The 22,205-nt window shown below is 43.8% G+C and overlaps 1 protein-coding gene across 12 annotated transcripts in view; it reads left to right on the forward strand.

Annotated features, from left to right (window-relative positions):
- The window catches only part of TRIO (trio Rho guanine nucleotide exchange factor), a 437,405-nt gene that overhangs the window by 326,998 nt on the left and 88,202 nt on the right, over positions 1–22,205 (forward strand). For 11 of the 12 annotated variants that reach the window (XM_039521976.1, XM_039521977.1, XM_039521978.1 and 8 more), the window contains one exon: positions 13,726–13,969. In XM_039521976.1, coding sequence (XP_039377910.1) covers positions 13,726–13,969 — 244 coding nt within the window. Of the gene's footprint in view, positions 1–13,725; positions 13,970–17,166; positions 17,246–22,205 lie in introns of those variants that run through there. The other variant, XM_039521979.1, reaches the window with a different exon arrangement.

Below are 22,205 nucleotides of genomic sequence, written 5' to 3' on the forward strand. Positions count from 1 at the left end.
TTTATATTGATTACTAGGAGTCCAACTGCAAATGACTTGCTTATATAATTTATTGAATACACAAAGAAAAAGGACAAAAATAAGGTGCTTTAATTTACTTTGAGTTTTTGTATTTGCACTGAAAATGTTGTCTGGTATAATAGGTTTAAAAAAGAAAAGAAAAAAAAAATCTTAACAAGATAGTTCACTCCAGCATGCTGATATTAAACCATTGCTAAAAATTGCAGAGGCTGCCTTTTTCTGTGCAGATTTTTAAATGTATGGATTAGCCAAATGCAGATTAGAAATGTTAATCAAAACTACCTCTGGATAAAGAAAAAGACCTGCAATCAGGCAATCCAAAGTCTAGTGTGTTTTTTTTTAAATAATTTTAATATGAGGCACAGTGAAAGGACATGAGGCAGGAGGCCAGTTAAGTCTATGAGGAATATGAATCATAAGTAATACATATATTTCATTTAATGGGTTTGTAACTTGCTAGTTACAGTCCACTTGGGGCTGAAACTTGGCACATAATTTCTCAGCCTAAACTTAAAAAAAAAAAAAAGTTTAAATAACTTACACAATGAGGTAGTAAAAAGGAGAGTAGAGAGCTGAGACTTTAGATACTTTTAATGCAGTTCAGCCAAAAAGCTGCTTATTTATAAATTAAAATGTACAGACAGTTTAAACTAGGGTTATTTTCATTAGAAACAGATTACTTTAAAGTATCAACATGTAAAACACATTTTACCTATTTTAAAATAGTCATAATCAGGTGGTGAAACTACTCCATGTTATATATTTACATAATTTTATTTATGTGCTCTTCTTAAATCACATCACACCAAAAACCACATGGCAAATGCTCCCATGCTGCTCAACAGGTGACTAAAACCACTCATTTTGTCCAGTTATATTTGTATGCAATTCTTTTCTTTTATACATTCTGAGTAGAACAAATAACTGTTGCACAGTTTGAATATGAACGGTGTCAATTAAATTAGTGGTAACCACGATGGAATCCAATGAACTGCTCCCCAAAAAGCAAGGATTTGTTTCATTTTTGCTAGACAGCAGCATAGGGTAAACTAGAAATCTTTGTAATCTACAAACAATTAGGAAGCATCCAAGATAGCCTTTACAGATGTGTTTACTTGGAATTGTTTGGCCATAACTTAACTCTGAGGTTCAAAAAAAAACAACCACCATAGTGGCTTAACCCTGGAACCTGATGGCCTGAGGAAACCCCACCCCAGCAAGAGACTCCGGTGGGGCTGGAGAGGGGAGGGGGAAGGCCTCTGTTACCACTCTATCAAGTCCTCTGCCGAGTTGTGTGGGGGCTGAGTTCTCCCTCTAATCTGTCAGTGTGATGGTCTGGAGCAGAGAGGGACCCCTGCCAGCTGAAACGGATGGTTTTAGGTTCTCGTTAAGCTTAGCTGATGGCTATTGTGGGTGGCCTTTATTGCTATCACACCAAGCATGGATAGAGGCACTGTGGTTTCTATTTAAGTGTGGGCCTAGGACCCTGTATTGCCTAAATCTGCCTATAAAAAGTGCCTTGGTTTTTGTAATAAAAAACTTCTGCACTGAAGAGAAAACATGTTGCTTGTTTGATTCTGCCTCTGCTGGCTCTTGGTCGTTAAGCTACACACTGTCACTTCCCAAACTTGTTTGACAGGGATTGAACAATCCTTTTCTAAACCAAACATTTTGTTTTACATACCTAGCTGTTCTCCATTACTTCTGCAGACTGTCTGTATTATTTTGAAATTGCTGGCCCAGAGCATTTCTATTTTCCTCTCCCTTCCCATGAAAAGATCTTTTAGGGAGAGGGTCTGAGGAAGGGTAGCTACATGAGCTGGTCACAAATTAAGAGGGTAAGAGAGAGGGGCATGGCAAATTCCTGAAAACATAGGCTTGGCCTTGTCAAAGGTCTCACCCCCACTTGGAACTGTTGGGCTCCAATGTGGGGACCTGACTTGGCTTCCCTCTAAACTAAAATCTTAGTTTAGATCTAGTAAGCTGCCACCACTCAATCAGGAAATGTGGATTGAGACACAGTCCTTCCCCAAAATCCTAGGGGATTCCAAGAGCCCCAAATCCATGGAGTTCTTACACCCAGGAGAAACAAACCATTCCCCCTGCTTCCTCCCCCCTCCCTTTTCCTAGGAGAGACACGGGGTCTAACTACAGAGGGATACCTCCCCCTTCTCTTTCCCTGAGAATCCACCCAAGGAAAGACCAACAAGTCCTTAATAGAAAAGAAAAGAATTTATTAAAGACTAAAAAGAAAATACAGAATCTCTATGAGCCCAAGCTGGACACTCATAGGGAATAACCTTATCAATCTCTGGAGAGAATCCCCCCTCCCCCTTTCTCAGTAAAAAGCAATATCAGCAAACAGGAATAAAGCATTTCCTTTAGCAAACACCCAATTGCAAATATAGAAATCAAATCATAAGACTAATTCACCTTTCTAATTAATACTCACTATTAATTAGTAGAAACTACTCCAGAAGAACTTGGAGACATGACTGTCTCTGTTAGATTCAAAAAAAGAACTGACCAAGAACACAGACAAAGGCTTCCCTCCACAGAGATTTGAAATTATCTCATCTCTGATTGGTCCTTTGGTCAGGTGGTCACCAGGTACTGCATGTTAACCCTTTACAGGTAAAACACACTTTAACCCTTAACTATCTGTTTATGACAGGCCTACACTACAGAGGTAGGTTGACTTAATGCAGCTTATGTCAACCTAACTCTGTAAGCGTCTACACTAAAACGTAGCTACCATTGAAGTAACTCACTCACTCCACCGACTTAATAATTCCACCTCTGTGAGAGGTGTAGCACTTAAGTCGACGTAGTTAGGTTGATGCGGTGTCAGTGTGGACCCTGTGTTGCTTACATCGAATGATGTTGCCTTTCAGAAACCATCCCATAATGCCCCACACTGGCAGGTACATCGATGCAAGTGCTCCTGTTGAAGACACGGTGCATTGCTGACACAACGAGCGTAGTGTGGACATGTAAAACTGATTCAATTACTGCGGCGGCTATACGTCAACATAACTTAGGTCAACTTAATTTTGTAGTGTAGACCTGACCATATGGAGTGAGCTGCAGTTGCATGCACAAACCTTGAGATCTGCCTGAAAGCCTTGTCTTTCCATACTTCTAGGCAGGTCTCTGGGCACAGTGCTGTCCACTCTTTTTGGGTTTCCATAATCGTGCACTTGAGCACTCACAGGGGATTTTAGAGCAATTTCTCCTTTTCCTGTAGCCTTGTTTTGCTAATATGATCTTTGGAAAGGTGTGTGCAAGTGAGAATAACTTAAAATCGTATAAAAGACTCCAACCTCTTCCCCCCCCCCCCCCCCCGAGTACTTATGCTGGAATCTTAGGCCATGCTTACACTAGGGAAATCTGTTGGTAGCATAGGAAAAAATAGTTGTAGGAACAATTTAGTACAACCATACTACCCAGCCCGAATTGGTGCCTTTCTTCCCCATTAGGGCTGTGTTGGCACCAGCTGGCCTCTAGTGGTTCCGGTATTTAGCAAACTCCTAAGTCCCCCAGCTGAGTGTTTTGTTTTCCCTTCCCCCTTCAGTAATGTCTCCCTGTATCTAGTTTTCCTCCCACTCCACAGCTCCTCAACTGATGATTTGCTTGTTGGTACAGGAAAAAAGACAGCAATCATTGACCATTCTTCCCTTCCTGCAGTATCCTCCTCCCAGCTCAGTAATGCCCCCGTTCTTCTAGCTGCCTTTCTCCTGAGGAAAACTGCATTCCTGAGGAGAGCCACCAGAGTGCGGGCATTACTGAGGGCAGGGGGCAGCATACATGAGGGGCATATAGCCAGGGAAAGGGGGATGATTGTAGTTGAGCGGAAGAGAGGGCATTGTTTGGGTGAGCAGAAGTTGGTCTCCACATGTGATCCACACCTGAATGACTGAAGAGCTGCAGAGCAGGAACTAGTGCATTTCAAGGGCCAGAAGGGGGCTCTCCGCTGGCTAACTACTTAGTTACCAAGGCAACTTCAATTTGTATCTCCCTATAATTGTCTTTTGTATGGCAGGTGGGAGGTGCAACTGAGTTGAATAAGGGCATGGCAACCAATTACTCTTAAATGTAGACAAGTCATTAATGGCTGAAATGAAGGTTAGAACAGAGTTTTGGTAGCACCCTGAAAATATCTTTTAGCAGTGACCAGGCTTGGAAGTTTAGATGATGTAAACCTCCAAAGTTCCTTCATCTGGTCCTAATGCAGAGGAAACTAAGGCATATATTGTGTAGTGGTATGTCAGATCTTTTCATGCTTATGGTGACTGAGTTGGCAGTGATATTAAATGCTATTTCAAACAATCATATGGAAAATGGAAGGGGTAAGCGAGGGTGAGGTGGGGTGGGAAGAGTTAACGTAGAGTGCTAGGATTACAGTTAGTTATATTGGCTACAATCTGTAGGCTTCTGTAATCCTTCTTTATCAAGCAATTTCTCTTTGCAATCTGCTTCATGCAATTCACTCTGTGTCAAACTAGCTTTAATCTACAAGCATCTTTATATTTCTGTGCAGTTCTTGAAAGACGACAAAGTTTGAGACAGCAGGAGAGATCCGAAAGTACTTAGTGTATTTGTTAGCACAAGCAGGGAGGAAAGGGCTTCCATTAGCGATGATCAGTTTCCTTTTTTCCTGCTCAGAACTGGCAAAACAGAACCACCTACAACTGATCTTCAAAAGATGAGCTTTTGTAACTTCCCGCTTTCCCCATGTCTTCTCTTTAGAGAAGACAAGTTGAAAACAAAGATGATTGTCTACCCTACCAAACTGTAAATAATCGGTTTTTGTACTGAGGATACTAAACAAAAACCAGTTACATTCTATACAAGACCACTTATTTCCACACCTAGACATCATTCAAACTTACCTTTTATGCTTTCTGAACTAAAAAGTTAGTTTTTTCATGACATCTTAAATATGTAGTATTAAGATGTTACATAATGCGAGACGATATGGTCTAACTTTAGAACATGTATAAGGTTCCTTTCAATAGGCATTTCATATTTGTGTCGGATAGTGATTGTTTCCAGCACTGAAGATCAAATGCATTCTTCTTCGGGTGATTGTTCATGTCCATTACACATTAGGTGTGCGCGCGCGCTGCGTGCACAGACGTCGGGACCTTTTTCCCTTAGCGGCTCCCGTCGGGCCAGCAGGGGGGCCCAGCCAGAGCGGCGCCCTGTGCTGGTGCATATATACCCCTGCCGACCTGACCCTCCCTCAGTCCCTTCTTACCATCCGTTGCGGCCCTCCAAGACCTCCCGTTCGAAGGGTCTGGCCTATTCTCGGGCCAAATGGATGCCAGGCTGCACAGCCTTAAAGATTCCCAGGCAGCCCTTAAGTCGTTGGGGATGCGCACCCAGCGACTCAGAGGAAACCCTTCAAGCCCAACCGTAGCAGCAACAGCAGTACCATCCTCGCCGCAGGCAGGAGCCATACCGCAGAAGGGGCAGAGACAACAGGCATAGGCGGAACAACTCGCCGGGCCAGGGCCAGGGCCAGCGCCAGGGCAAGCCGCAACCCGGCAGCAAGCAGGGGTTTTGAAGGTGCGCTCGAGGACAGCGCACCGAACCACTTACTGGATCCTTCCCTCTGTTTCCTGAACCACTTGTCCCACTTCTGCCGTGCGTGGTCCCATATAACATCGGACCATTGGGTCCTACGCACAGTGAAGGTGGGATACACGCTTCACTTCTCCTCGTCCTCCTTCCCACCCCTTTTCCCCGTCCCTCTTCAGGGACCCCTCACGAGCAACTCCTGATGCAGGAGGTTCAGGCCCTTCTCAAGGTGGGGGCTGTGGAGGAGGTCCCTCGGGACCTAAGGGGAAAAGGGTTTTACTCCCGGTATTTTCTTATCCCCAAAGCAAAGATGGGTCTTCAACCCATTTTAGACCTGCGTGGACTCAACAAATTCTTAGTCAAGGTCCACTTCTTTATGATCTCCCTTGGCTCTATTATCCCGTCCCTGGCCCCGGGGGATTGGTACGCTGCCCTTGATATGAAAGGTGCGTACTTTCACGTCGCCATTCATCCCGCTCGCCGGCGTTTACTACGGTTCACCATAAACCAGCACCATTACCAGTTTACGGTCCTACCGTTTGACCTGGCGACGGCCCTACGTGTATTCACAAAATGTATGTCAGTGGTGGCAGCCTTTCTTCGAAAAAGGAAAATGCAAGTGTATCCAACTCCTTGCAGGCCGGTCCGAGGAGGAGGTCCATTCCCATGTGACAATGTCACTGGACGTATTCCACAGGCTAGGTCTCCTAGTCAATGTGCCCAAGTCCTCTCTAATACCGACGCAAAAGCTGGACTTCGGGGCAGTCCTGGACTCGGTACAGGCGTGAGTGAGCCTCAAGGAATCCAGGTTCCTGGCCATCCAGTGAGCTGTAGTATCAATGCAGAGGTTCCCCACAACCACAGCCAGATGCTGCCTGCAGCTCCTAGGGCACATGGCGGCGTGCACTCACGTGGTCAAACATGCTCAACTGAAGCTCATAACTTTGCAACTGTGGCTAGCCCAGGCATATCGCCCCGGCAGAGACCCCTTGGACCTTGTAGTGACGATCCCGGCCCAGGTCTTGGACTCCCTGTGCTGGTGGCTCAATCAGCAGTTAGTTTGCGAAGGGATCCCCTTCGCTGCACCACAACCCACCCTGACACTGGTAACAGACGCATCAGACCTTGGCTGGGGAGCACACTTGGGGGACCTATGGACGCAGGGCTTGTGGTCCAGGGACAAAATGTCGCTCCACGTCAACGTAAAGGCGGTCAAGGCGGTTCGCCTGGCCTGCCAGACCTTTCATGCTACTTTAGAAGGGCACAGTGTGACAGTTCTGGCAGACAACACCACCGCCATGTTTTACATAAACAGGCAGGTTGGAGCCTGTTCCTCTCCCCTCTGCCACGAGGCACTTTTCCTGTGGGACATTTGTATAGCCCGCTCAGTGCACCTTGTAGCGTCATACCTTCTGAGAGAGTGAAACGAGCTGGCGGACCGCCTCAGCAGGTCATATCAAATGCACGAATGGACGATGATATCGGATGTCCTGCAATCGATCTTCCAGAGGTGGGGATTTCCCCAAATGGACCTCTTCACCACCAAAGACAACAGCTAATGCCCTCAGTTTTGTTTTTTCCAAAACCACAGCCCGGGCTCGGTGGCAGATGCCTTCACAATTCCGTGGGATGGGAGTCTGAAATACGCCTTGCCACCACTCCCACTCATTCACAGAGTCCTCCTCAAGGTCCGCAGGGACAAAGCGGTGATGATTCTCATCGCACCAGCTTGGCCATGCCAGCATTGGTTTACGACCTTGCTGGAACTGTCATTGACCGCCCCAATTGCCCTGCCCCTGCACCGAGATCTCATCACTCAGGACAGCGGACGCCTGCTCCACCCGAACCTGCAATCTCAGCATCTCATGGCATGGAATCTCTGTGGTTGAACGCTGTGGAGAGTCAGTGCTCCCTTCAGGTGCGACAAATTCTTCTCGGTAGTAGGAAGCCTTCCACTAGGGCGACATACCTCGCCACATGGAAGAGATTCGCCTGCTGGTGTGAACCAAAGCTCATACAGCCTCTTCAGGCCTCTGTCCCAGTCATACTGGAATACCTGCTGCACCTTAAACATCAAGGACTCGCTCCCTCCTCGATTAGAGTACATCTGGCTGCCATTTCGGTGTTCTACCCGGGGGAGTCTGGGCATTCTGTGTTTTCCAACCCCATAGTAGCCCGGTTCCTCAAGGGGCTGGAGAGGGTGTTTCCCTATTAGCGCCCACCGATCCCTCCATGGAACCTTAACCTGGTCCTGACTAAGCTCATGGGACCCCCTTTCGAGCCTCTTGCTCTTTCAAGCACCTTGCCTGGAACATGGCGTTTTTGGTGGCCATTACGTCTGCAAGGAGGGTGTCAGAACTGAGGGCCCTCACTTCGGAACCCCTGTATACAGTTTTTTATAAAGACAAGTTGCAGTTTAGGCCACACCCTAAATTCCTCCCTAAGGTAGTTTCGCAATTTCACATGGGACAGGACATTTGTTTGCCAGTATTCTTTCCCAAACCACACACGGACCCGAGTCACCGCAGCCTGCGTATTCTAGGTGTCCGTAGGGCCCTGACGTTCTACCTGGAGCAAACTAGAACTTTCCGTAGGTTGACACAATTGTTCGTCGCCTTCACAGAGGGAATGAAAGGTTTCCCTGTGTTGGCACAGTGGATATCATCGTGGATCATGGATTGCATCCGCGCATGTTACGAGCTCGCCAAGGTGCCATCCCCGATGATCACCGCTCAGTCGACTAGGGCTCAAGCGTCCTCGATGGCTTTCCTGGTGCAGGTTCCACTCCAGGAGATCTGTAGAGCAGCCACCTGGTCGTCGGTGCACACATTCACAGCCCACTATGCGGTCCATCAACAGGCCAGAGAGGACGTGGCGGTCGGCAGGGCTGTGCTTCAATCAATTGTTCCATGACTCCTACCCTCCTCCTGTGGTAAGCTTGTGAGTCACCTAATGTGTAATGGACGTGAACAATCACTCGAAGAAGAAAAACTGATTATCTATCTTTTCGTAACTGTTGTTCTTCGAGATGTGTTGTTCACGTCCATTACACTTCCCACCCTCCTTCCCCTCTGTCGGAGTCACTGGCAAGAAGGAACTGAGGGAGGGTTAGGTCAGCAGGGGTATATATGCACCAGCACAGGGCGCCGTACTGGCAGGGCCCCTCTGCCGGCCTGACGGGAGCCGCTAAGGGGAAAAGTTTCTGACGTCTGTGCACGTGGTGCGCACACACCTAATGTGTAATGGACGTGAACAACACATCTCGAAGAACAACAGTTACGAAAAGGTAGGTACCCGGTTTTTCTTGATGCAGCTGCACTGAATTCATCAGATGTACATAAGGAGTGTATTTGGCCCATTTAACAAGATTTTTTTTCTACCAGAAAATACCATTTTTTTAAAAAATAGGCACAAAATGTGAATCGTGTATAATGTTAATATGTCTCCTGGCAGGTTTGTTAATGAAAAGAACTTCCTTCCTCTTAAGATATGTGAGTTTGTCCATGCCTAGTTTTCATTTCTCATCTTGCCTCTGTCTTTCCAGCAACTCCCATGTTTCAAACTTAGCCTCATCATTTATTTCATCAGGTCTTACTAATGCAATTTACATAAGAGGTTTCTTGAGAGAAAAGGATGAATTTATGCAGAATATTTACAGTCCCTTGTGAAACTTAAACTGGGATTTAGGCGTTTTCGAAGTCCTAATGTCCTCATCAGTGTAAATCAGTCTCCACTTTCTGGCATGTCTTCTTTTCTTCTCTCATCCAGTCTAGAGATTCTTGCCAAAGCTGTACAACACCAGCTGCTTGAGCTGTGCTCTTTATCCCAGACACCCTTTGTTCTCCAGCTGAGTTTGAGTGCTAAAAGATGAATCTGCATTTATAAGGTGCATTAAGGAGAATAAAGGACAGAAACAATTTAAAAAGAAAAACATTGGCTAACCGTTACGGTAATGTGGGGGAAATTAATGGGTGTTGTGTCAAATGTTGGACAGTTAAAAGTTGAAAGTATTTTCATGTTCTTAAAATTATATTTTCCATGGTGATGGCTAGTGTTTCCAGATGAGAGATGGGTAGAGGGAGTAGAATTTAGTTCCTGCTGTTATTGACCACAGTGGAAAAGAGACCACACTCAAACTTTCACCTACAGACGTTGTGCAGAGCTGAGAACGTGGTGTCAGCATTGGCATGTTGTAACCTGATGATGTGTCTTCACTGCAGTGAAACACCTGCAGCTGGCCTAAGTAAGCTGACTTGGGCTCTTGGGGCTCGGCCTGCAGGGCTATAAAGTTGCAGTGTAGACTTTCAGACTTGGGCTGGAGCTCCAGCTCTGGGACCCCACGCAGGGGCCGGGAGGGGGGTCCCCAGAGCCCAGGCAAGTGTCTACCCTGAAATTTTATATCCCCATAGTTCAAGCCCCGTGAGCCAACACAGGCCAGCCACAGGTGTTTTATTGCAGTATAGCCATACCCTTAGAGTCTAATGAACAGGCTGTGTTGTGGGCGTGAGTGTTGTTGAATACAGTAACTTCTCACTTAACGTTGTAGTTCTGTTCCTGAAAAATGCGACTTTAAGTGAAACAATGTTAAGCGAATCCAATTTCCCCATAAGAATGAATGTAAATGGAGGGGTTAGGTTCCAGAGACATTTTTTTTTTTTGGGCCATACAGTACAATACTATAGTTGGGAGGTGCCCCTGCCTTACCCCACACAGGCACAGCCCACTGGCACTGGGGACAATGAGGCAGGCAAGGAGGCTGAAGGTGCCGTAGACTAGGAGAAGCACATTGCGCAGCAGCAGCTTCCCCTACTGTGCAAGCACCAGGGGTAGGGGGCTCAACCTTCAGCCCGCCCACTCCACTCCTTCCCCCAAGCCCCCACCCTTAACCCACCTCTTCTCCCCTCACCTCCTCCCCCTTTACTCTGCACGCCACATCCTCACTCCTCCCCCTCCCTCCCCTGCCTCCTGCCCATGGCAATCAGCTGGCTTGCAGCATTGAGGAGACAGTAGGGAGGAGCGAGGACATGGCGCGCAGGCTCCCCCCCTCTCCCCCCCGCGAACGCTACAAGCCAGCTGATTGCCGCGGGCAGGAGGTAGGGGGAGCAGGGGGAAGGCACTGATCCGCAGGGTCTGCCGGCCGGTGGGAGGCACTGGGGGGCCATAGAGGAGCTGATGGGGGGCTGCCAGCTATGGACAAAGCAAGCAGCCAAGCGACATTATAGCAAAGCATTGCGCAACTTTAAATGGAGCATGTTCTGTAATTGAGCAGGGACATAAGATTGAAACAACGTTAAGAGAGAGGACGTTAAGTGGGGAGTTACTGTAGTTAAGATGATAGGGACAACTAACCAATACTATTGTTTGTTGGTTCCCACATAGGTAATCCATATTATATCTATTTGTTATACTCTTCTGTCCTAAGACTCTCACCAGTTGAAATATTTAGGGAAAATGAAATCTATTGTTAGCTAACTTCCATTTAATTAAGGGAGGGGGAAGAAGGAACATCTGTATGAAAGCAGAAAGCTATAGGTATTCAGATTGGTTGTCTTGACAAGATGCATGGTTTCCAAAAGTGGTGAAACTTGTTGCTGACCTATGCTTAGGGTAGTGGGGAAGAGGGAATGTGCTTTTCATGAGAAAAAGTTTGGAGCCTTCTATTTGACACCTTATGAAGTCAGACTCTGTGGACTTTTTCTCAGACCCCTTCAGGCATACACATGTTTTCAATTGTTTCAGACTTAGTTTGAAGAGGGCTATAACATAAATCAGTGCCAGAAACCAAGGGAAGGCTCTTGACTTTTTCCCCTTTGGCATGACTTTAGGTGGACTAAAAGCTAATATAATGCAAAGGAAGAGGGGGGAGGGTAGCAAGATATTTTTAATGAGTGAGAAGGTAGCATGTTTGCACCTCATAACTTGAGAGTTGGGACTGTCTTGAAAGATGAACTAGAAGCTGTGTGATTAATTTCTAGCCAGAACCTGGGGGGATGGGGGAGGGGTTGCAGGCTGCTGTACTTTCCTTAATTATGAGAAACATAAGGTTTTTCTTTCCCTCTCAAGAAAAATCACTCCACGTGCACACGCAACCAGGATTAGTTAACAAGATTGGCAGGCAGTGGTCATGGGAAAGCTCTGCAGTTCAGCAGGCTGTCTGTCAGGAGGTATGTCCTGTGGATGTGGCAGAGATTGGGAAGGAAGAATGGAATTAGTCTGTCTGTGGTGTCATGAGTTGCTTGGCAAAGACTTATCAAATTCTTATTTGGTGACAGAGCATTATCCTGGAGAAGAAAATTTCTATCTTGCCTTTCAGCCCAAGAAATTTGATTAAAACTCATTTATAAGTAATAATCCAGATGTGTATTTAGGCCTGTGTCTAAAGTACACAGGACTTACTGGTATCAGGATAAAAAGGAAATTTTAGTTGTAGCAAAATTAGGTAAGCAAGATTAAAGATTATAAAATGTTTGTGTCGTAACCTCTGCAGTTACATTTTCTAGGATAAGAACTATAAGGGAATAGCTGTCTTTATTAATCGGAGTATAAACTGCAAGAAACATTCCCCCATGGTATTGCACAATTAGCCCCATGAAATACAGGGATTTTGTGTCTAAAATGTTTGACGTTTTCTGCTATTGGAAGTTGCATACCAGATCAGATGAAACATTAATCTGTTCTGTTCTAGTAGGTTGTGTTGTACTCATCATACACCAGGAGAAAAAATAGTCCAGCTAGAACACTGCTGCTGTAATAATACTATTAGAAATTAAAATCAAGTTAAAGGTTCTTAAGGAAGCTGGGGTGCAACTAGGGAACTTCAATATGTTTATCTACATGCTTTCAGTTAATCTCAAACAAGGTGAAGCAGTAGAGCATAGTTAATCTGGATCAAAATAATTTTAATTAAGTGCTTAGAAAAAAACTAGTGAGGCATGCTGGGTTTTGCCAGCACCAGTTCACATGCATATTTATATGAGTATGAAGTCTTTTTGTTGTTGTTGGGTAGGGTTAGGAAGAAGAGAGTTAAAAATCTTGAAATACAGCTATTTTGGGGTCCGTATCACAAAGAATCCTAAAATAGTGGTGTGCAAGGATCCCTATGCTTAAGAGATGTGAAAAGTTTATGGTAAAAATTTTGACCCACATATTCAGAGACTGGATTTGAGGTGTTTGATGACTGGAGAACCTGGAGGGAGGTGGTGAGCAATTGCAGAAAAGTGTTCAACTTCCTTTTCTCAGCCAGTTTGTCTTCCTCCCGCTCCCAGTTGCAATTCCTCTTCACTTCCACCGAGTCACAGGGCCTCATATTTAATAGTGGTGTCTTTGGCTTCGTGCCCCCCCCACCACCACCACCACACACCTGTACACTGTGTCCTGGGTAACTGCTACCTCAGACCCCTGGGGTGAGGAGGAGGGGTGAGAGGGCTGGCTGATGAATACCCCACCACCACCATCACCACCATCTCCTGCTTTCGTAGAGGTTACCTATTGGAAGGGTTGTCTAAGGTGAGCCAAGAAAGGTCTTCACTTCTCTAAGACACTCCACATTGCAGTGGGAAGGTAAAATCCCTTCCTCTCTTGCTTTAGCTGTCTCTGCACTAAGCCCAGGACCAAATAATGCACAAAAGACCTACTGTGATGGCTAACATACCTTTATGGGCTTTAGTTGTGTGTCTAGTTAGGGTACTAAGACTTGCAGGGCTCCACCTGACCCTGGTTTCAGTGGGAGAAAAGAGTAGGGTTCCCTTGCTGTCTTGTGTGGTATGGTGAGTCTGCTTTTTGTCTTCAGTTTTCTCAAGATACCCTTGGGAGAAAGCTACACCTAAATGCAAGCTATCACTCACAGCTCTTGGAATCACTCCGCACAGTGAATCTGAGGTGAAGGAGAGATGCGGGTTTGCAGTAAATCTTCAAAACTGACAACGTTTCTTTAAAGCTAATACATTTTAATATGGTGCCATTTAAAAAAAAAAGAAAGAAAGAAAACCCCAGAAAACAGCCATATTGTAAATTTCAAAGACAAAAATATATCTTGTCAGAAATCCTAAATAAGCAGTGGTGTGTGATTAAAAAAACTGCAGTGCAGCACCCATCCATCCCTTGTTTTCTCTCTTTCCACAGTTGTCAGGTGGCTGCGAGTTGACTGTGGTCATCCATGACTTCACAGCATGCAACAGCAATGAGCTGACAATCCGCCGTGGTCAGACAGTGGAGGTTCTAGAGAGGCCACATGACAAGCCCGACTGGTGTCTGGTACGAACCACAGATCGATCCCCTGCTGCAGAAGGGCTAGTTCCTTGTGGGTCACTCTGCATTGCCCACTCTAGAAGCAGCATGGAGATGGAGGGTATCTTTAATCACAAAGGTAAGTGAGAATGTGTTTTACGTTCCAGTTGTTGGCCTTATTGCAGCACTTCATATTTTTTTAGTAAAAAATGCTGTGTAAGATAAGGGTTTTTTTTTAAGGATTTCATTCAGTACCTTCGATTTTTATCTATTCTTGGATAAGACTTATTAGATGAAGAAGTCTATGGGTAAAACTTGTATTCCAAGACTTCTGAGGACCCAGACTGAAGCTGCTCAGCATCTTGCATGTGAAGTGGAGAAGCAATGGGATATTTGGAAGCCATTAAGACAAGTTATGTCCTATTAAAATAAACTGAGTTGGATGTTGTCCTGGAGCAAGCCTTGACACTGTGCTAAACTGTGCCTCCGAAATTTAGCAGTAAAAAATTTAAAAGGAGAACAGGGTCTTGCCCTGCATGGAGACAAAATTTAAGTTCAGCTGCTTAAAAAAAAACTATGGTGAAAATTTTTGCCACTCACAATACCAGTTAGCTATGTAGAATGCTAAGTTTTTCTTTCTCTGCATTTTAAAAATTGTACTATGAGACTTGGGAGATTAGGCTTATTTCTTTGTCTAGTTGTTCGGCTTTATGAGTAGCCTATAAGGAGCCTAATCATTAGACTTCAGCCGCAGCTATTTTGGGTCCTGTTTAAAAAATTTTGTGCATAGTTGTTTGAAAAAAAATTTATGTAAGAGCTGGATCTGGTTTTCCAAATGAATGATACTGTTTTTAGGAAATCCAGGGCAGTATGGGAGGCTGCCTGTAGCTTTTTATTAATTTTATTGGGGCTCAGGAAAATCAAGTTTTTTCAGTGTGAATGAGATATTTCACCCTCTAGAAAAGAGAGGGGGGATTGTCTTTATTTGGTGTATTCCTGGATAAGTGGGTGTGGTGGTTAATGTTCCAGTCCCCACAGGATTCTGTTATATATAATATCAGTTTAGGAATGAATAGCTGTCTCTCTTGACTTTTTGATTGGGGGCAATTGATTTCATTCCCTAATTAGGCTGATACATAAAGTCTGTGCTCAGAAGCAAATAGGTTTATTGGAAAAGGCGGTTTGCCCTTTAAAAGAAGCCTTTTGAGCCTCTTCATTTAGAATAGAGAATGAAATGTAAGTTATGAGTCAAAGTACCTCATCACAGATGCAGTAAATAGCTAGATAACTTCTACATTGATCAGATTGTATTATAAGCAGTAGAACTGTTGAGAAATCAATTGGTGGAAAAAAATTGTCTGTAATGGTATACTATGCTGTTGGAAAGCACTTTATTTTTCCCACTTCATTGATTTTCCATCCAGCTCCTTGTTCTTTTCTTCTCTTTTCTTTTCTCTTCCTGGTTTGTTCAGCTTGTGCAACAATATGGTTGGCTATAACAGGAAAGCCTTATGTGTTACTTGGGTGTGCAGCATGCCCAGCAGGAATTTTGTGTATGCAGGGTGATGTAGCAGAGAAAGCTGAAGATTTTGTCTCTAGGTTGATGCTTCAACTTTTTTGTCCTGTGGTATTCTGGGTAAAGAAGCCTAGCAGCCATTTGGATGATTAATTGATAAATATTTTTTGGTTTCACTAAGGCGTTTCTTCTTTTGACTGGGAGTGTGAAATCATAACAACATTGTGTCACTGTTCACAAAGGGAGCCTTTGAAGCAAGAGAATTCTTATTAGAAAGGGCAAGCTGGATTGGACAAAAGGAAAATTACAGCATGTGATATGGGGAATATTGAACCAGTTATAACCAGACTCATGTGGGATTATGTGTGAGAAAGATAAAATTACATTTGTGTTTAATAAGTTTTGCATTTGATTTTTCCTTCATAAGTGTAGTACACCTCTACCTCGATATAACGCTGTCCTTGGGAGCCAAAAAATCTTACCGCGTTATAGGTGAAACCATGTTATACTGAACTTGCTTTGATCCACCGGAGTGCGCAGCCCAACCCTCCCCCCGGAGTGCTGCTTTACCGCATTATATCCAAATGTGTGTTATATCGGGTGGCGTTATATCGAGGTAGCGGTGTACTTTGAATGTGTCTTGATTGAATTTGAGGAGGGGATAATCTGTGATTCCAGTTAGCTAATACTTAAGCTTGTATACAACTGCTAGTTCTTCCTGTTTATACTCCATACTCCCTGCATTTATAGACATTTATGATGTTGAGCAGATTATTTCTCTCTCTCTCACTCACTCTTGTTGCTCCTGTGTGACCCTGTTGTAATTTTTAATTTCTCCACAACTTCCAGCCCTTTGTCAAGGTCACCGTTTTTATGTTTACCAGAGGGATTTTGTGACCTGCCCCCTTTTGAAGCTAGTTTAACGTCCTCCCCACAAGTTTGGTGAGGCTGCCCTGGAGAATTGGATTCTATCTCTGGCCTTTGCCACAGAGTTCCCATGTGATGCTGGGCAACTCACTTAAACCAAACTTTTCACAGATGGTCAGCTGCTCACTAATTATGTGTTCCTAATTTTCTGGATGCCTGATGTGAGAGCCTAGATTCTCATTTGCAGAAGTGTTGACAAGTCATAGCTGCAACTGAAGTCAATGGGGGCTGTGATTTGAACATATAAAGTGCTTTAAAGTGATGAATACTCTGAAAAATCAGGTCCTAGGTATTTCACACCCGATTGCGCACCCGAAATTAGGGGATACTTGAGCCTTATTGTCTCTGTGCCTCAGTTCCCCATCTGAAAAATGAGGATAATACCAACCCCAATCCTCACAGGAGTATTGTGAAGTGCACAGATTCTATAGTAATGAGCAGCATAGAAAAGCCCTTGATGATGATATTTTTTTCTTCAGAGAAAGGTTTAAATAGTTGGCAGTGAATAAGTTATCAGGCCACATACCGAACAAGGATAGATACTGAATAGTTGCTCATTCCATGATCATCATCCATCCTCTGCACTGAATGAGGCAGGAGTCATGTGGGGGGAAAAATAGTATGGATCATAGATTGTATCATAATGCATATGCACAAGGGGGCTGACTTTAATTCTGGTATTTCCTGACACATTAATGCTCCACTTCGAATCCATACTATTCTTTAAACGTAGTTTTTCCCCCCATATCATATAATAAAGCTTTTGTGTTATTTGAGTGAATCAACAGATGTTTTTGGTATTAGGTTTCATATATTTATTTATTTCGGTAGCCAGCATACCTGAGTTGAGATTTTTTTCAAATGAATCAGCTTCATTTTCTTTTCCCCCCCAGTTGGATCTTTGTAGATACAGGTGGTAATCCTCCTCAGTTCCCCAGTCACTTTCTTCCTCTTCAAAACCACCACGCAGACTAAAGTGTGAAACAACTTCATTTTGAATATTTTTCTGAAATCCATGAAGACAGATTGTTAAAGCTCTTTGATTCCTGCAGTCAGGAAGCAGTGAAAAATCGTCTCAACAGTTTCCTACTTTACATAATAGTTGGAAAATTATAGGATGTCCAAAAGCTAAAATGTGCTTCAGAGGTTTGACATAGCAAGCCTCTTCTCTTCTAATATAAGTAGCTAATTCCTGTGTTGCATTTATTTATTTATTTATTCCCAAGGGGATTTCACCACCATCAAATGTAAAAAAAAAAAAAATCCTGTTAGTTGTGGTTTAATTATCAATTAACTATCTAAAATCTGGATTTCTGTGGTAACTAGAGAGCCAAAAGGGTTTCATTTCAGGAAATCCCTAGTGCTTGCAGCCAATCTAAACACCCGTGGTGGTCAATCTACATTAAATAAAACACAACACAGTGTCAAATTTTATTCAGGCTATATTAGAAAACGCTAGATGACCAAAACATTGGTTTGAGGCACAGGCTAGATGACCAAAACATTGTGCACTGAGGCACAGCTGTTGCCTTTATTTTTTTAAAGAAATAAAGCATATTCATAGTTTAGAATATTAAAATGTCTGTAAGGCTGGGTAGGAAATGGAACTTACAAGAAAACTCTTGTTTTTAGGTAACATTTTTATTAAATGTGAAAACAGGGAACATATTGCAAGTGAAGGAGATTTAATCCATATAGTGGATGTTCATTCAAATGTTCTCTATCAGAGATACCCAAAACATAGCATGATGCCCAATCTTGGCATAGTAAAGCTGTTTTTATAAGTTATTTATGCATTTCTATCTGTTTGACATATTATTTACAAGTAACACAACACAAAAAACAATACTCAAATCCCTCTGATGTATATAAATCTATTGGGAAAAAAAGACAAGAAATAAATGGACAAGACTGGAAAAGAGGTAGTGGAATGATTGAATAATAGTTGGCTCACAATTATAAAGGGGAAACTGCCAGTTTAAAAATCATATGACTCTCTGAAAAGGGTTTACATTTAAGAAACAGGTAAGATTATGACAAAAAACAATGATTAGAGGGCAAAAATTCTCCCTCTTACGTTGCTTTGTGCATTTGACAGCACTTTCCCTTTGTCTAGGCAATTTCCTGTGTATGTGTATACCTTTCACAACACAAATATGATTGCTTTTAATAGCAAAATGGAATTATAAACACACCAAAATTTAACAGATTAGCTTGCAAGTTGACAGTCCATTTAACCTTGATAAGATAAGTGTGATGATGAATTTGTGTTTTGTGACTCAAGGCTGGATTGCCGCATAATTGATACCTGAGTCTAATAGTAAAAGCTGTGCAGTTTCTGCAACTTGTTGACAGTGGAAAAGCAGATGACATATCACACTGGTCTGTGCTCATGCCTCAATAGCTCCTCATTCAGTGTAAGGCTGTTGTCCTTATAAGAGCTTGTGGTGGGGCAACTGCCCCATCCCCTGAGAAAAGGGGCTGGAACAGACCAGAGAGGCTGCGCAGGCCAACATCCAATCAGCAAAGGCCTGTGGAGAGCCAATCAGGGCCGGGCTGGGCCCTATATAAAGACTGCCTAGCAAGAGAGAAGGCAGTCACTCCCTGACTAGCAAGGGAGGAGGTCTAGCTCCTGAGGTAAGGAGGTAGCACCTTGGACAGAGCAATGCTGGCCAGGCTTGGGGGAGCAGAGGAGAGCTCTGGCCCAGTTGCCTGCCAGGCTGCGACCCCTGCTACAAAGGGTTGAGAAGGTGCACCGGATCAAAGGGGAAGTGGCCCAGGGAAGCTAGGCGGACAGGAGGGGAGCGAAGGAGGGCAGAGAGAGGCTGCTGCTGCTGCTAGAGGGTTCCTGGGTCGGGACCCAGAGTAGCAGGTGGGCCTGGGTCTCCCCCCCTTGCACTGCACCTGGCCACAGAGGAGTGGGGCCGAGACAAACTGCAACCTGCTCCTGAAATGAGGGGCTAGACTTTGGGGTTGTGGTTGGCCACCAAGGGAGGTGCAAGCCGAAGGACTGCTGTTAACACACACACACACACACACACACGGAAGGGGGTGAGACTGGAGTAGTAGACTGGAGCAGAGGGCAGTGTCCTGAAGAGGGCGCCGCCAAGCAGGGAGCAACACAGGTCCCAAAGCAACAGAGCAGGTGACGGGTGAGACACCATGCGTCGAGGGCGCTCCACGGCTGACAAGAGCTAATTCCCGGAGCAACCAGTGGGAGGCACCAGCGGTGGTGAGTCGTCACCCCACCGCTGAGCCATACACAGGATACGGCCAAGCTACTTTGAACAGCATCACTCCAAGAATTCTGTAGTTAGTGGGTACTAAGCAGCTGGCGGTATCCATGACAAAACTTGCCAGATCTGAAGTTGGTCTATTGTCAGTCGTTGCCAGCTATGGAACTTCCTGTCGTAGGAGTTTTGGTCTTGCTTTACGTCATACTCGACTAATCCGTTTGTACAAGGTTTCCCTGAATGTAAGCAGTGACACTTTCCAGCTCTTCCCCTCTCTTTCCCCCAAAGAAAGACCTTCTGTGTTCAGTCCCATGGAGTAGAACCATTCAGAATCTCAAAACTCCTGAATTTCATACCTCGACTCACTTGTGATCTGAACACGTCTAATACTTGGATGGATGGATATAAATTATATTTATTGAAGGTAAAATATGACCAAGGTGCGGGCAAGGGTTTTCACAGTGGTGACAGAGGAAAAAAAGAATGGTTTTGTGTGGGGCAAAGGAGACAAGACATCATGTAGAGGAAGGAGCCTGATTATAATAGTGAAAACTGGGGATTCAAGGAAGGGTGTAAAGTAATAAAAATGGGAAGGTATCAGAGGGGTAGCCGTGTTAGTCTGGATCTGTAAAAGCAGCAAAGAGTACATGCATCCGACAAAGTGGGTATTCACCCACGAAAGCTCATGCTCCAAAACTTCTGTTAGTCTGTAAGGTGCCACAGGACTGTTTGCTGCTTTTAAAAATGGGAAAGTAAGATGACTTCATTAGTGACACTTTATTTAGGCTGGAAGAGTGGGGAAAGATACAGATAAGGTGGTTAAAGTAACCCAGGCTACAGAAGACCAAGGCATGCACAAGGGTTTAGGGATAGAATGAATAAGGAGGAAATAACTTACGTGAAATACACAGGCAGATATGATGGGACATAGCAAAAATTGTATGTGGGAGAAGGATAGTTACAAATATGAGACACCAGATTTCCAAACCCGGGGAAAAGGTCAGGTGGTAGATTTGTCAAAGTGAGTATGTAGCCAAATTATAGTGCAGCCTGTCATACCTCTGAGTTTTTGTGTTTTTAGTTCCCTTTTCCTACCACATCCTACATTAGCTATCGTGGATCTTAACAGGTCCCAATAAAACTTCAGAAATCAAATTTCTGATAGTTTTCTCTCTTTAGCAGAGTGTTTTTCTCCAAATCAAATATCAGATTATTATTTTTTCCCAATTATATGTATCTCTGACATTTCAGATTTTCTCAGAAGTATTAACAGAATTGATTGCTCCATTAAGGTATCTGTGAATCATGAAGGATTATATTTCACCATTTCAACCCACGAGACTGGTCAACTCTGTCTGCAGTTTATAAGTTGCCTTGGTTCATGGGTATTAAAATGTGGTTAAAGAGTTTGATTCTGAAACTTGAATGGCGACAGTGAAATCTTCCTACCCCATAGGAAGTTAAATGAACAAAGCACTACATTTGAGACAGTGCAGCCTAGAGAAGAGACTCATACTGGATTTGGTATTCGGTTGAACATGCTTTTGGTACCAGGCAGCAGCCAATTTTTTTTTTCTAAATATTAGCTGGAAGGGAAATCAGGGTATAAAAAGTATTTGCTTCAGAACAGATGTATTTGCACAGCTGATCCTTTGGAGATAGAAGGTACAAAACCAGAAATTCTGGCTGGCTGCCTAGGATTTCCCCAGGGAATTAGTATTTTGCATGTAATTAGCTTTGCTCTCATGGCAATTTTCTGAAAATTTTTCAGCGAGGTTCAGACCAAGGATAGGCTGTAGCCATCAAGTTTTGTTTGCTAGAAATGTCCTTAGTTTATTGCATTGAAGACAGAAGTCCTAGAATATTAATTACTTTCTGTGGTAGTCTTTCCAGGTGCTGTACTCTGTGTTAAAGTTGCTGAGAAGAGAGGCTGTTGAAATAACTTCACCTTTTTACATACACACTTTTTCAGCTTCCCTTGCAGTACAGCCCATCTGATCAGTCATTACTCATACTAAACTGGAGCTGCTACAGTATATCATAGCATTTTAAACTAAACAATATTATCACTTTTTAATAGAAGAATGTGTGTTCTTGCTAAATAGAGATGGCTTTGGTTTCAGATAGCCTCTGAAGTGTGCTGCTTTGAGCTTTACAGTATATGATTGAGCTTCTGATGTAGGTGATAGTGTACCAAAGCAGTAAGGTATGTCCTCATTTCAGTACTGTTTTCAGTCAAGCTTTATTGGCATTGTCAAGAAGTGGTGGTGCACTGAAAATAACTGCTGAATTAATGTATTAACGTCAATAATGCCTAGTATGAAAGAAGCAAGTAGGAGGTAGGATTTTCACTGTGAACTGGACAAAAAGAAAAGGCCAACTGCATAAATGAATGAGGCTAGAGAGACCCTTCCTATTCTTAAGGAAACTATCCCTAAAATCTTCAGAAATGTGGTATAAGTTTACACATGCCTCTCTCTAGCTCTCTGGCCTTTTTGTAAAGAGCAGTCACAGTAATGTATTTTTAGCAGTGGTGAAAGCAGTATCAATCTGTGTGTAATTCTGATATGAGCAAGCCTGGAGAACCCAGGTGTCCGAAATAAAACTTAGTTACTCCTGGTAACCTAGGCACTTTAAATCTTCTGGGCCTTGGGCTGTAAATCAGTTTGCAGAATGCTCTTATACAGTAGACTAAATAC

Source organism: Mauremys reevesii, linkage group 2 (genome assembly GCF_016161935.1).
Source record: "Mauremys reevesii isolate NIE-2019 linkage group 2, ASM1616193v1, whole genome shotgun sequence".
Taxonomy (NCBI): Eukaryota; Metazoa; Chordata; order Testudines; family Geoemydidae; genus Mauremys; species Mauremys reevesii.